Genomic DNA, 14702 nt, shown 5'->3' with positions numbered 1-14702 from the left:
TTTTCAGACAAAATGTCTTTCTTTTCACACACTGCCATGAGTGGATCTCATGTAAATTAATGGGAATGAAGTATTCAGAAGACCTGAAATTAGCTGGATTTTGGTGTTTTATATAGTGTGGCCTCCCTGGCTTTGCTCTGCAGTTCTGTGGGGATGTCATGGGGATTCCTGTCCCATCCCAGGGGATCCCATCCTGCTGCCCCAGCCCCAGGGAAGCACAGCTGGCACAGGGCAGGGCTGGCTGTGGCGTTTGCTCGGTGTCACTGCAGCTCCAACAGCAGCAAGGGCTGATCAGTGCCCACAGCAAGGTGTGACCACGGGGCTGGGCAGCAGCAGCCTCAATTCACAGCTGTTTTCCATTCATTTTTGGAGAAATGGAAACAGAGAGAAGGAGAGTTGTTTTCAGTTTCGTATTTTGATGTATTGGGAAACACTTTCCTTCCTTGCTGTTGGTGAGGATTTTGTACACTTCTCACCTTGCTGTGGTTGGTGGCAATGCCTGAATGCCACACCTGGTGTGGTTTGCTGTGTCTCAGGGTCAGCAAACAGTGTTTAAACTCTGCCCTGCAGCCTCATCCACCTTTCCATCAACACAATGGTGCCATTGCCACGAGTGCTGAGCCTCTTGAGGCGCAGGAACAATTTCAGTGCCAAGCTGTTAAAAATGGAACCAGACTCCCGGTGCTGAAGTGATTTCAGCATTTGTTATAATAAAAAGAAAGGCCTAAAGCAAGGGATACTAAAGTGATTTCAGCATTTTTTATAATAAAAAGAAAGGCCCAAAGCAAGGGGGCCCGGGCCGAGCAGGATCTTCCCTCAAGGATGGAACAGCGCCGGCGCTGGGGCTGCTCAGCAGCAATGATCAATGCTCCAGGGAACAGCACAGCTTCCCTGGGTCAGATCCCCCTTTTTATCCTGTGTTTGTCCCTCTGGATTGGTTTCTGTTTGGGTCCTTCATTTGCATGAAGGTTTAAGGCGCTCTATTGGCCATTACAGTTCTGTCCAGGCTGGCTTGGGGGGCGCTGCACTTTAGTGAGGTGTAATTTCTTATAACTCCCCTTTTAAACCCTTTTACAATGTAACAACCAAATTAACAGTACGTGTTAAAAACGAGAGCAGGCTCCCGGTACAAAAGTGATTTCAGCATTTGTTATAATAAAAAGAAAGGCCCAAAGCAAGGGGGCGCAGGCCGAGCAGGATCTTCCCTCAAGGATGGAACAGCGCCGGTGCTGGGGCTGCTCAGCAGCAATGATCAATGCTCCAGGGAACAGCACAGCTTCCCTGGGTCAGATCCCCCTTTTTATCCTGTGTTTGTCCCTCTGAATTGGATTCTGTTTGTATCCTCCCTTTGCATGAAGGTTTTTAAGGCGTTTGATTGGCTCATTACAGTTCTGTCCAGGCTGGCTTTGGGGGGTGCTGCACTTTACTGAGGTGTAATTTCTTATAACTGCCCTTTTAACCCCTTTTACAATGTAACAACCAAATTAACAGTACATGTTAAACATGAGAGCAGGCTCCCAGTGCTAAAGGATTTCAGCATTTGTTATAATAAAAGAAAGGCCCAAAGCAAGGGGCCCAGGCTGAGCAGGAGCGTTCCCTCAAGGATGGAGCAGCGCCGGCTCTGGGGCTGCTCAGCAGCGATGGCCCCGATGTTCCAGGGGAACAGCACAGCTTCCCTGGGTCAAATCCCCCTTTTTATCCTGGTTTTGTCCCTTTGGATTTGTTTCTTTTGGGGTCCTTCATTTGCATGAAGGTTTAAGGCGCTCTATTGGCCATTACAGTTCTGTCCAGGCTGGGGGGTGCTGCACTTTACTGAGGTGTAATTTCTTATAACTACTCTTTTAACCTCTTTTACAATATAACAACTGTTAGGAAAATTAATCCACAAACACCAGAGGTTTACAGCCAAAAAGGAGACAGAGGAGTCCTTTTTTGGCTTCATTAGAATAAAGGGAGAGGCCATGGGGCATTCCCCGGAGGTCTCTCAAGTTTTTGGAGGACGCAGCCTCCTTTTTATCCCAATTTCCCAGTCACATTTCCTTTCTCTCTTTCCCCATTTCTGAGGTACTTGAGAGGTTCAGACTTCCCTGAATGCCTGGTACCGAAGATTTCCGTCTAATCTACAACCCTCCCTTTTCATTTTTAATTCTTACGGAATTTAGGGGTTTTTCTTGTCCATTGTTTCTTTCATCTTTCAATGTCTAATTTCATTTATCAGCAAACCTACAGTTTATTTGTAAAAGCAAATATCTTTTTCCATTCATCAATCAGTGAAATCCTTCCCACTGTTTATTTCCCAGCGCTAGCTTTATCTACCAGCAGACCCACAGCTTGTTTGTAAAGACATGTTATTAATAAGAAGCTTGACTAGGCCAATATTCAAGCAGCAATCAATTTATTATTTAATGTGGTAAAGTATGAGCAATACAGCGCTGGGTACAGTGGGGGAAGTTTTCCCTCCAACTGCACACTGATAATTGATGGTTACAGGTATTTACAGGGGGTACTCATCAGTTTTTTTCAGCAGTTTCTATTTCCAATTTTTTTTATTCATCAGCAATTTTTATTCCAAATTATTACATCACAATTCTGTACACTATTGTGATTTTAATTTCTCAGATGTATCTCAAAGGAGTATCCCCAGATGGTGATGATCCAGTTTCTGAAAGAAGAAAGACGAATCCCATCTGGTGGGGTCCAGCTCCCCAGATGTGTGTCCACCTTTTAATTGCAGAGACTCTAAATCTCATAACAGTGATGTCCAGCTTCCCTTTGGTCGACACCATAAACCCTTGAGGTGATGTTCATCTTCCTTTCTCAAGCTGTTTTTCTCTGCTTCAATAAGGCATGAGATAAGCATATTTCCTTTATATATATTCCAAAGCCATAATTTCAAGGATACAAGTAATATTCTAAAATTATACTTCAAAAGGTTATTATTGCAGAGCTTTTTATGGATTAAATGCAAGCAAAAAGCAACGTCTTTAACACTTTAATTCCAATGCTCCTAAATCAACCAGGGTTAATTGCAAACAAAAGATGAGTTCAAAGGCCTATTTTCCATGCTTTATTTTCCTCAGTTATTATTAGAATTCACAGCTCTCCCATTGTCGGGGTCCACACATTTCGCATTTACAAATACACAGATCGCCTGTTTGTACCTGACACGAAACACAGCTTTGTATTTCACACTGTGGGATGGCCTGAGGGAGCCATGGACTCCTAAACCCGCCGTCTTCTGGGGACAGCTTCACACGGAGCCCGTGTGCCCAGGGCTGGCAGCGTGTGAGGGGAAAGCCTCAGCAGGAGAGGTGCGGGTTATGAACTCCAAAGGCAGATGGTTGTGAGGGGAAAGCCTCGGCAGGAGGGGTGCGGGTTAGAAACTCCAGAGACAGAGGGTTCCCAGGGATTGCTCCAGTACAAACAAGGCAGGAGCAGGGCTGGCTTTGTCCTGGGTGTGACATGCCCGCGGCACAAAGGAGCTTTGGGACACTTCCCTCAGTAGGGCAAGGGCGGGGATGGGGAGCCCGCGGCGAGGGAAGAGCGGCGGCTGTGGGGACTCTTCTAATCAGGCAGTACCGGGGCAGCCCCATCCGAGTCAGGCGCCACGTGGGACAGCCCCGTGGCGGGCGGGCCTTCCGAGCCCGGCCTGCCTGCGCGGCGCAGCGCCCATCACGATGGCAACGGGGTCCTTCTCTGAGCGCGGCGCACAACATGGCGGCGCCCTTGCTGAGCGCGGCTCTTCGCGGGGCCCGCGGCGGGCGGAGCTTCGGAACGGCCGGTGAGAGACGGGAGAAGCAGGGGAGCCCCGAAACCCACTGGGGAACGGGCGGCGAAGGGGAGGGTGCTCTCGGACGGCTGTGTCCCGAACGCCAGGCCTTGTCACTGATGGTGTCCCCCAAGGTTCAATACTGGACCCAGTGTTGTTTGAGGGTGCCCATGGCCCAGGGTGCTGTGAGCCCTTCAGAGGGACCTGGGCAGGCTGGGGAGGAGGGCAGAGAGGAACTGCCCAAAGTTCAGCACAGGCAAGTGCAGGGCCCTTCACCTGCAGAGGAACAGCACCAGCCCGGGCCGGGACTCAGTGCCTGGAGCAGCAGCTCTGTGGGGAAGGAGCTGGGGCTCCTGGTGGCCAAGGAGCCGTCCATGAGCAGCACTGGGCACGAGCAGGGCACTGGTGTCCCGGGGTGCGTTAGGAGAGCATTTCCAGCAGGTCAGGGGTGATGCTGCCCCTCTGCCCAGCCCTGGCCAGGCCTCCCCTGGAGCAGTGTCCAGCTCTGGGCTCCTCGGGATGGGACACACGGAGCTCCTGGAGCAGGTCCTGTGGAGGGGCACAGAGATGCTCTGGGGGCTGGGGCAGCTCTGTCCTGGGGAAAGGCTGAGGCTGCTGGGGCTGAGAGGGGCCCGTCCCTGTGTGTCCCTGTCTGCAGGGAGGGCAGAGCAGGGCCCAGGCTCCACTCCAGGGGCCCGGCAATGGCACCAGAGGCCACGGACACCGAGTGATGCCCAGGAAATTCCACCTGGGTGTGAGGCAGAACTGCTTCCCTGTGCAGTGCCCAAGCCCTGAACAGATTGTCCAGCAAGGGTCTCCCTCACTGGGGACATTCCAGAACCATCTGGGCACAATCCTGTGTTCTGGGCTGAGGATGCTGGAGCCATCTGGGCACAGTTCTGTGCTCTGTGCTCTGGGCTGAGCCTGCTGGAGCCATCTGGGCACAGTTCTGTGCTCTGTGCTCTGGGCTGAGCCTGCTGGAGCCATCTGGGCACGGTTCTGTGCTCTGTGCCCTAGGCTGAGGCTGCTGGAGCAGGGAGGTGGGATCAGGTGTCTCTGGTCCCTTCCAGCCTCACCCACCCTGACTCCATGACCGTGCCTGTGGGCGGCGGGGATGGCTCTGGCGCTGTCTGTGCTGTGCCCATCCCTGGCTCATTTCCCCACTTCTCACCCCCTGGGACGTGTGTTTCCCCCCCCAGCCGTGTTCTGGAAGAGGGCAGCCCCTCTGGGGCCCATGCCCAACGAGGATGTGGACGTGGCGAGGCTGGAGGAGCTGCAGCGGTACCGGAGCTTCGCGCGCTACCTGCGGCAGGCGGAGCGGGCGGGCCGGGAGCCGCGCTGGTGGAACACCTACCGCAAACACAGCGACCCCCCCGCAGGTATGGGGGCACAGGGCACCCCAGGGCTCTGGCACAGCCTCTGTGCCCCCTGCAGAGGGCAGGGGCTCAGGGTAAAGGGGTCACAGGGCTCTGGCACAGCCTCTGTGCCCCCTGCAGAGGGCAGGGGCTCAGGGTAAAGGGGTCACAGGGCTCTGGCACAGCCTCTGTGCCCCCTGCAGAGGGCAGGGGCTCAGGGAAAAGGGGTCATAGGGCACCCCCAGGGCTCTGCCACAGCCCCTGTGCCCTCTGCAGAGGGCAGGGGCTGAGGGAAAAGGGGTCACAGGGCACCCCCAGGGCTCTGCCACAGCCTCTGTGCCCTCTGCAGGGTCTCATGGAAAAGGGGTTTTCCACTGTTACCTTGCTTGCATGGGTCTTTCAGCAGTGAAGAGATAGATGAGAATCTTGATCCATGATCAGAAGGCTGGATTTGTTAATTTATGATCTATAATACATTAAGACTATGCTAATAGGAATAGAAAGAAAAGTTCAGAAGCTGCTAAGCTAAGAATAGAATAGGAGTGAATAAACAAAAGGAGCTCTCTCTCATCTGTCCCAGAGAAAGCTTGGTTTTTGATTGGCCCTTAATTGTAAACATGCAACATGGGCCAATCACAGATGCACCTGTTGCATTTCACAGCAGCAGATAACCAGTGTTTACATTCTTCTTCTGGGGCCTCAGCTTCCCAGAAAGGGGAAAATCCTAAAGAAAGGATTCTTCACAAAAGATGTCTGTGACAATCCACAGGGAGAGAGGCTTGTAGGAGTGTTGGGGGTGGGATGGTGGTGATGGATGGAGATGAGAGATCTCTGTAGCCAGGGCTGGAACTTGGGGTTTATTGCAAAGGGCCTGGGTGCAGGGCCCTGCTGGGAGCTGCCAGCCACAACTCAGAGCAGGCCCAAAGACAGAGAGAGAGCAAAGAATAAAAGCAAGAAGGAAAGAGAGCAAGGTTCCCATTACAATACCATAAATCTTCTTCTGTGTTGAATATTCTAATTCTCACAAACTAATCTAGTATAAGATGCAAATCCTACAGCATTTACATACAGCCTATAAGAATCACTACATTACCATACTGTGTTACATTTTAAACCCTAAAAACTCCTCTTTGGACCCCTTCTGCCAAGCTGTAGGGTGTGCTCTGACCCTTGGGCCTGTCTGCAAGCAGAGGGTGTTGTTTCATCAAAAGGGGATCACCTTCAGCTGGCCACACCATTGTTTTCCAGTTGTTCAGTAACTAAGGGATCTCAAAGCTTGCTTTCATTTCAATCTCACTTACAGTTTCCATATTCTCAAAATCTTTTGCCAGACAATCATATTTATAAGGCTTTCCTGTTTCATCTCCCCCAACAGGGGCTGGCCAGGGCCTGCCAAATGAAACAGAGTGTCACTATGATATTTTCTGAAAAATCCTCTATGCCCAGGATTTTTTCCTGGGAAGTTGAGAAGTCTCAGAAAAGAATGAAAACAATAATTATCTGATTGTTTGGGAATGTGGTCTGGAGATTGTTTACCAGCAGGTGCATCTTTGATTGGTTCCATGTGAATTGTTTTTAATTAATGACCAATCGCCATCAGCTGTGTTGGACTCTGAGGAGTCAGTCATGAGCTTTCATCATTATTCTTGTTCAGCCTCCTGATGTATCCTTTCTCTTTCCTTAGTATAGTTGTAGTATATAATTTCTTTTAATATAATATAACATCATAAAATAATAAATCAGCCTTCTGAGAACATGGAGTCAAATTGTCATCTCTCACCTCGTCCTGGGGACCTCACAACACCACAACAGAGCAAAGAGGGGATTCCTTGGAGCCCCAGTGGTGCCACAGAGCAGACAAGGAGCCAGAGCTTCAGGCCTGCAGCAGAAAACACAGCTGGGAATGGGAGGGCCATGAGCTGGGGAAGGAGGTGCAGAGGGGACAGAATCAAGTCCTGATTGTCCTTTCAGGTCTTTTCTAGTGGGAGGTTATCAAAAATCAGGCAACCCCAACATCTGGGAATGACTCCAAGGCTTTGGAATGCTGAACACGCACTTTATTAAAACTATACTATATTACATTTTATTATACTATAACTATACTACTAATTACTGAAAAATACTACTCAAAAACTATTGACCATCTCCTGACAGTCAGGACACAGCTTGGACGTGATAGGTTAATTAACATAAACAATTCCACCAGAATCCAATCAAGGAATCACGTTGGGTAAACAATCTCCAGAACATTCCACATGAGCACAAACACAGGAGCAGCAAATGAGTTAAGAATAGTTTTAATCATTCTTTTCTCTGTTCAGAGGGCATGTGAATACCACAGGAGGTGTCCTTGTCCATGGCAGGGGTGGGAGTGGATGGTCTTCAACCCAAACCTCTCCCAACCCAAACCCTTCTGTGATCTTGATCTCTGGAGTCTGTCTCACACTCTCAGGCTCTTCACAGGGGTTTGTGTTTGTGTGGTTTGGGTGCTCCCATGTCTCACCTGCTCTCTTTCCACCCCTCCCTGAAGAGCCCCAGCCAGACATTGGCCTGCCCCGTGAGAGGCTGTCCCGGGCAGAGGAGCTGAAGGAAAGGAAGAGGATCCTGAGGGAGAACCGCCGCAATGCTGAGATGGAGCGGGCGGCGCGGCTCCGCACCGGTCAGTGCCCAGCACCTCCCCTCCTGCTCCAGCTGCTCTGGGTGTCCCCCTGCCGCCTCTGCATCCTCCCTCTGTCCTTGCAGTGCTCATTCCCCTCGATGAGGTCAGGGCTGAGTGGGAGAGGACCAGCGGCCCGTTCCACAAGCAGCGCGTGGCCGAGCACTGCGGGCTGTTCCGGGACCTGTTCAGGGGAGCCACCTTCACCCCCTGGGTGGCCCTGAGGGTGCACTACAGCCAGGAGGACGAGTACCTCGTGCCAGTCTACTATGGGAACATGGTGACTCCATCAGAGGTGCGTGAGGGGAGCTGGGAACAACTTGGAGCCCCTGGGAAGCCTCTTTCTGCCAGATTCTTCCAATGGGCATGGGGCGTTCCAGGGGATGCTTTTTACAAGGGTGTTTCTTTTGTGCTGAAGGAAAATACTTTATGGATGTGATAGGGACAGAGATTGTAGGCTGTCTGGCAGGAGGCTGATGGTTATTTATGCCCTGTGTTGTGTCCCAGCCTTGCCCAGACACAGTTCATGGGAGCTGTTGTGTGAGTGATTTGCATTCTCTTTGTGTTTCTCCTTTAGGCTTCCAGTCCCCCTGAAGTGTCATATGAGGCAGACAAAGGCTCCCTCTGGACCTTGTTGCTCACAAATCCAGGTGAGCAGTGAGTTCTTTAAAGGAACGTGTTTAAACTGGGTTGTTTCACTCAGCTTTTGGTTAACTCCTGATTCTTTTGGCTCCACGGATATAATGAACACTGGAAGTGTTCAAGGCCAGGTTGGAGCAGCCTGGTTTAGTGGAAGGTGTCCCTACCTATAGCAGGGAATGGGATGGACTTTAAGGTCCCTTCCAGCCCAAACTGTGCTGTAATTCTATGATTATATCTGTTAGACTGGGACATGTTACATATGGAGGAAAGATTGTAGCCTCCCCAAATCTGTAGCAATTGAGAGAAGGGACAGTGACACAACAAGATCTGTGTCTCACTATAGAGGAAACAATTTCCTGACTCCCATCTTTGTTACCTCCAAACTCCTCTTCCTTGGCAGTCTGCCTGGAAGGCAGCTTTGCTGACAGTGTTCACCCTGAGAGACCAAGGCATAGTGATGGATACAGCTGCCCAAGAAGATTTCAAGAATCTTGGAATTAGATCTGCAGACTTCTTTGCTCCTTGTTTTAAACTCAGTCCTATAGGATTGAGTTCCTTTTCTGCTGGGGAAGGAATGCTGGGAGGTCTTGAGCTGCTTCCTCTGGTCAAAGCAGGTCTGGGCACTCTCACTTTGGGGTGGATGCTGGCACCAGGGTGTCCCTAAGTCCCTTTTCCCTGTTGTGTGTTGGCAGATGGACATTTGAGGGATGCAGACTCGGAGTACCTCCACTGGCTGGTGTGAGTACATCAGAGCCAGGCGCTCTGTGCTTGTGGGCTGGGCAGAAACTCCTCCAGCAGCTCAGAATCCATGGCTTTTCCTGGTGCTCCTGCCATCAGCTCCTTTAGCCCTGTGTTCTGGGTCCTGCCAAAGATGCAGGAGTTCCAGATGTTGCTGCTGTTCAGCATTCCAGTCACTGGGTGGGATTTTTCTTGTGGTGACAGCAATCTCTGTTATCTGTTCCCTTATCAAATGGGGCAAAAATCACATCACAGCATGGCAGCGGGATTTGCAGTCCTGGATGAATCCGCTGGAGGGAAATGCGTGTAAATGTGTTTGTGTTCAGGACAAACATCCCAGGCAGTGACATCAAGGCTGGTAAGGAGATGTGCCACTACCTGCCCCCCTTCCCTGCCATGGGGACAGGCTATCACCGCTTCATCTTCCTGCTCTTCAAGCAACACGGTCCCATCGACTTCAGCCAGGATGCTCGGCCCATGCCCTGGTAATTCCTCTGCTGCTGCTGCCCTTGGCTCCTGCTGCTGCTTGTGGGGTTTGTGTGCCTGTCCCTGCACTAGAGGAGCAGCTCCTGTCACTCTGCAGAGTTCTCCAGGGCTGCTTTGGTTTGTGTGTCCTGTGCAGCCACAGTCCCAGTGCTGCAGAGTCCTGTTGTTGCAGAACAGGATGTTAGAGAGTGGTTTGTCCTGCCTAGAAATGTGCACGGAGCTGGAGACACTAAGGAAGCCACTAAAAGGGAGATTTCCTCTTAGTGGCTTCCTTTTCCACCTCTGTGATTTGCCCTGGGGTGATGGGGAGCAGGGTACTTGCTGCAAGGAGAGGTTCACCTGCTGCTTGTGTCTTGTTTCCAGCTACAGCCTGAAGATGAGAACCTTTAGCACGTTTGACTTCTACAGAAAGCATAAGGATGCCATGACCCCGGCAGGGCTGGCATTTTTCCAGTGTCAGTGGGACAGCTCTGTCACTTCCACCTTCCATCAGCTGCTCAGTAAGGAATGGGGACACTGGAGGGGGTCTGTGGGTGGGACAGCCTGTGGCTGCAGGCTCTCAGTTGCTCCTGGCACTTGCCCAGGATCAGCACAGACTAAGCCCTTCCTGAGCCATCCTCCTCCAAACTGAAGGAGCAACCCCTAACCCTTGGCTGAGGATTTTAAAACAACTCCAAGGGCACGTTTGAGCAGCCCTGCCCTGTGTGGTGAGGGGGGGAGTGTGGGGTTCAGCTGTGAGCCCCTGCTGACCTGTGGCTCTCTGCAGACATGAGGGAGCCGGTGTTCGAGTTCGTGCGGCCGCCCCCGTTCCACCCTCCACAGGTGAAGTTCCCTCGGCACCAGCCCCTGAGGTACCTGGACAGGTACCGGGACACACAGGAGCCCACCTATGGCATCTACTAGCAGCTGTCCCCTCTGTGGCCCTGGGATGCTGCCTCCTGGATTTCCTGTGCTCCCCTTACTGCCTCAGGAGGGAAAAGACAAAGTCTCAGCTCCCAGTTCCCCTGTGCTGGGAGCTGGTGTTGGGTGCTCACAGGGCTGGCAGCTGCTTAACAAGAACATTCAAAGTGAATCCATAGCCAGGCTGAAACCTTGCTCCTGATTCTGCAGCAGAGCTGGCAATGACTGGGCAGACTGCATCTCCCCAGAGATGCTCTGCCTTGCTTCCCTGCAAGGTTCACAGTTTTCCTTTTGCCTGTTTATGGAGCAAACAGAGCCAGGCCAGCCTGGATTTCCACCTCTCACAGTGCTGTGGTTCTGGACTGTGTCAGATTTTATTTGTGCAGTCCTCCTGGAGAGATGAGTCTGATTAAACACTCTCTGAGCAGTGCTGGCAGAGCTGTCTTTATTGGGAAGAGCCTGTTACCCTGGGCAGTTGGCCCAGAGCTGGGGAGCCCAGCAGGGTGCAGGGGAGATGGGCAGCCCTTCACTGGCCAGGCCACTTCTCTTTTTGGATATTGTAGTTTGGGAAGAGCGTGGCTGTTGGGGGTACCAGTTGTTGGTTTTTCTGGGTCTGGATTGAAGGCACTTGAGACAGTAATTCGTGTTCAGACTCAGGGGTTTATTATTTCTTATCAGTACAACAGTCTCACTACTGTGGGTTCAGCAGTTTTTCATTAGAAGGCACAAAATGGCCAACAATCTCTTGGTACAAGGTCTTTTAAGATTAAATTATCCAATTAAGAACTGACACCTAGATTATTTTCGCTTTTAACCCAATAACTGATCCCAAAGAGCTGCAATGGGGACTTTTCCACCCAATTACAAAATGCCACCCAAACCCATGAAGAAGGAGGAAGAAGAAGCATGAAGAAGAAACCCAGGATGACACCCTGTGCCCTCCATCTTGCTTCCATCCACAACACACTAAAAATCCCAAAACCTCAATTTCTCACCCAGTGATACACCTACACTGCTCTCTATAATCTATTTCACACTTTTGTGGATTCTAGCTTATCTTAAAGTCCAGGAAACTTTCAGCATGAATGAGGGTCAAAATCAGTGCTCCCCTAGGGGTCAGGGCATCCCAGAGCAGACACAGAAATATTCCCTGTGGTGCCCTGGGTTTCCACATGAGGCTGCACAGGTGGTAAACCTGCACAAAGTCTCTGGTTCCCTTTTTCTGAGGTTCCTTCTACCATTGGAAATTGGAGCCTTCAGCAAAGAGCTGAGATGGGGCTGAAGTGCCCCCCTGGTGCCTGTGCTCAGGGCTGTTACCATTTACCCCAGAGCTCCTCCCCAGCCTGAAGGGTGCTGGGGTCTGGTTTAAGCTGGGCTGAGTGCACTGGGGAGGTGCCCGCGCTGGGGACACAGGTTCCAGGCAGACACACAGGTCGTGCTAGCCTCTCTGGGCTTTAAATATTTGGTCAGAATTGACAGCTGCAGCCCAAAGGAATGTTTTGGAGCTGAAGCTTGCTGGGACATGCAGGGAGTTGTGACATATCCCAAGTGCTCTGCTGTGCTCAGGGGGGTGGCGGACCCTGCCTGTGCTAGGGAAGCTGCTGTGGATGATCCACCAGAGAGCTGCTCCCTGCTTGCCCTCACCTGTGCAGGTGAAAGGGAAGCTGCTCATGAAGGGTGGCTGGAAAAACAAGGCTGGGAACAGGAGCAAGATAACACATGGGCCTGGCACAGAGATAAGGCTTGGGCTGGGTAAACTGAAACTGAACTGTGACAACGAGGGGAAGGTTTGCAGTGCACAGGCACCAGCCTCTGGGCAGGAGATTCCACCTGAGCAGGGACAGGTGGCGCAGGTGGCATCTTTATTCTGTTTCGGGCTGCTGATGTGCACGGGTGTTGCAAGGAAATTCGTAGGAAAAGGTGTGGTGGGTGTGCATGGGGACATGCCAACTGCAGGAGCTGTGGTTTAGGAGATGCAAGGGAAGAACGTGGTGCTGGTGTGTGCCACAGCCTTGTGCCACAGCCTTGCCAGGGCACAGGGAGGGGACATGTGGCCACAGCAGCAGCAGTGGGTGCTTCTCTGCTGTTCCCAGGCTGGAGCTCTGCACAGAGGTCTCTGTGCCAGGGGGAGCTGCTGTCACAGACATATTTAATGGAAAACCCTTTCATTAGGATTTTTCCTCCTGAGAAGCTGAGAGGCCTCAGAAACAAAATGTAAACAATGGTTATCTGCGGCTGTGGAATGCAACAGGTGCATTTGTGATTGGTCTCATGTGGTTGTTTTTAATTGATGGCCAATCATGGTCCAGCTGTCTTGGATTCTCTGGTCATTCACAAGATTTATTATAATCATAATAAATGCCTTCTAATGGAATCCTTTCTTCTATTCTTTTAGTATAGTTTTAATAAAATATATATAATAAAATAATAAATCAGCCTTCTGAAACATGGAGTCAGATCCTTGTCTCTTCTCTCATCCTGGGAGCCCTGTGAACACCGTCACACCCTGCCATGCTCAGCTCAGGGACCCAGCCCTGGCAGAGCTGAGATGCCTGGAAGTTCCCTCAAAAGGCAATAAAGGAGTGAAAATCCAATTGCACATGGATTCCATAAACATGGAATGTTTATGGAGCATTCCATGTTCCATAAACATGTTCATGGAAATACACATTGCTCTGATCCCTGTCAGCCTCCTGGTGTCCCCCAGTGCTGTCACCGCAGCATTCCCTCCTCTCTGGGGTGTCCCCCCGTGCCTCGCAGCCCTCCCTCTGCAGCCTGGGGCACAGCCAGGGCTGTGGGAATCCACAAAATCAGAGGGTTTTGGGAAAGCTGCAAAAGGCAGGCCCCAGAGACAGCAGGACTGTGATTAGGGCTAAGCAGTAGCCATGACATAGGTCAGCAGAAAGATTATTTGTGAAAAATGCCAATCACTTGTTTTTAAAATTTTTAAAAGGTTAATAGTAATAAAATAGTTAAAAAGAATAGTAACACAATCAGAGTAATAATAATTTGGACAAATTGAATTAGGACAATATGAGACAATAAAAAGCAAAGAGTCACAGATGTCCGGGTACATTTTTTGGGGGGCATCACGAGTCTGAAAAAGGACCCACATTAACAAAGGATTAACCCTTAAAAACAATAACCTGTTGCATATTCATACACCTCATACATGATGCATAAATTCCATTCAAACACAGGATTCTGTCTGGTCAGTGTCAGCTTCTTCCTTCTAATCCTAACAGCGCCTCCAAGGCCAGAAGAAGTTCATTTCTTCTGATAAGAAGGCAATAAATTCCCTTTCTCTGAAGGATCTAGGTGTCCTGTGGCTGCTATCTCGCTGCAAGTCCTTTCTGTTAAACAAAGCATCTTACATAGCATAGTTTCTATTTTAACAATTTTTTTATAACCTAAAACTATATTTAACACAGTGCTTAAGAAAATTAATACAGCATTGCTTTCTAACACAACACATACTATATTCATTTTAATATTTGCAAAAAGCCGATCATAAAATACATGCATTTTTCACATATTTAAAAAGTAGAAAAGCAAGGACAAATAGAACAATGGTCTGTGTATTAACGCTTGTCTAGAATAACTCTCTAAGCTACAAAAAAGTTTATCTAGCAAGATATTAGGAAGTTTGAAACTTAATAATGGAGCTCTGTGCATTGTGTTTTAAGGCTCACAAGCAGGTATTGTATTCAAAATAAGCAAGCATTGTTTAACCAAAGGTATGTGTGCTTGTAGTGATTGGATAGAACTACTGTCAACGTGCTTTTGCTTTGTGTGATTGGTCAAAAAACTTATAAAGTAAGTTGTACCATTAAGTTCTTGGTCTGCTGCCTGGGATGTGAGCTGCTGCCATCTTCCCATTGTCATACCCATGTAATGAGACTGATGCTGGAAAATAAACCAGCTCAAGGCACGTTCCACAGCAGCCCCGTCCCGTTTGTGATTTGTACAAATACCCCCAGCCGGCGGTAAGTGTGACCAGGGGACAGCCAGCGGGTGTCACTTCAGGAGTGTGGCCGGGAGCCCTGCCCCGCCTCTGGGCACAGCGTCACCTCCTCCTCCTCCTCCTCCTCCTGCTCCTGCTCCTCCTCCTGCTCCTGCTCCTCCTCCTCCTCCTCCTCCTCCTCCTCCTCCTCCG

At 50.3% G+C, this 14702-nt stretch overlaps 1 protein-coding gene across 1 annotated transcript; it reads left to right on the top strand.

Moving 5' to 3' along the window:
* The first annotated feature begins 3714 nt into the window (after positions 1-3714).
* MRPL38 (mitochondrial ribosomal protein L38) lies at positions 3715-10647 on the top strand. The gene is made up of 9 exons (XM_054278908.1): positions 3715-3781; positions 4969-5148; positions 7655-7783; positions 7867-8075; positions 8358-8430; positions 9115-9160; positions 9487-9645; positions 10010-10146; positions 10413-10647. The coding sequence occupies exons 1-9, from the start codon at positions 3715-3717 to the stop codon at positions 10547-10549; spliced, it is 1137 nt and encodes a 378-aa protein (XP_054134883.1). The 3' UTR covers positions 10550-10647.
* The last annotated feature ends 4055 nt before the right edge of the window (positions 10648-14702 follow it).

This window comes from Melozone crissalis, unplaced genomic scaffold, assembly GCF_028551555.1.
Source record: "Melozone crissalis strain CALT ecotype California unplaced genomic scaffold, PUWL_Pcris_2 ptg000026l_1, whole genome shotgun sequence".
NCBI classification, from domain to species: Eukaryota; Metazoa; Chordata; class Aves; order Passeriformes; family Passerellidae; genus Melozone; species Melozone crissalis.
The sequence above is the reverse complement of the archived record's forward strand: the minus strand, read 5'-3'. Positions and strand labels throughout refer to the sequence as shown.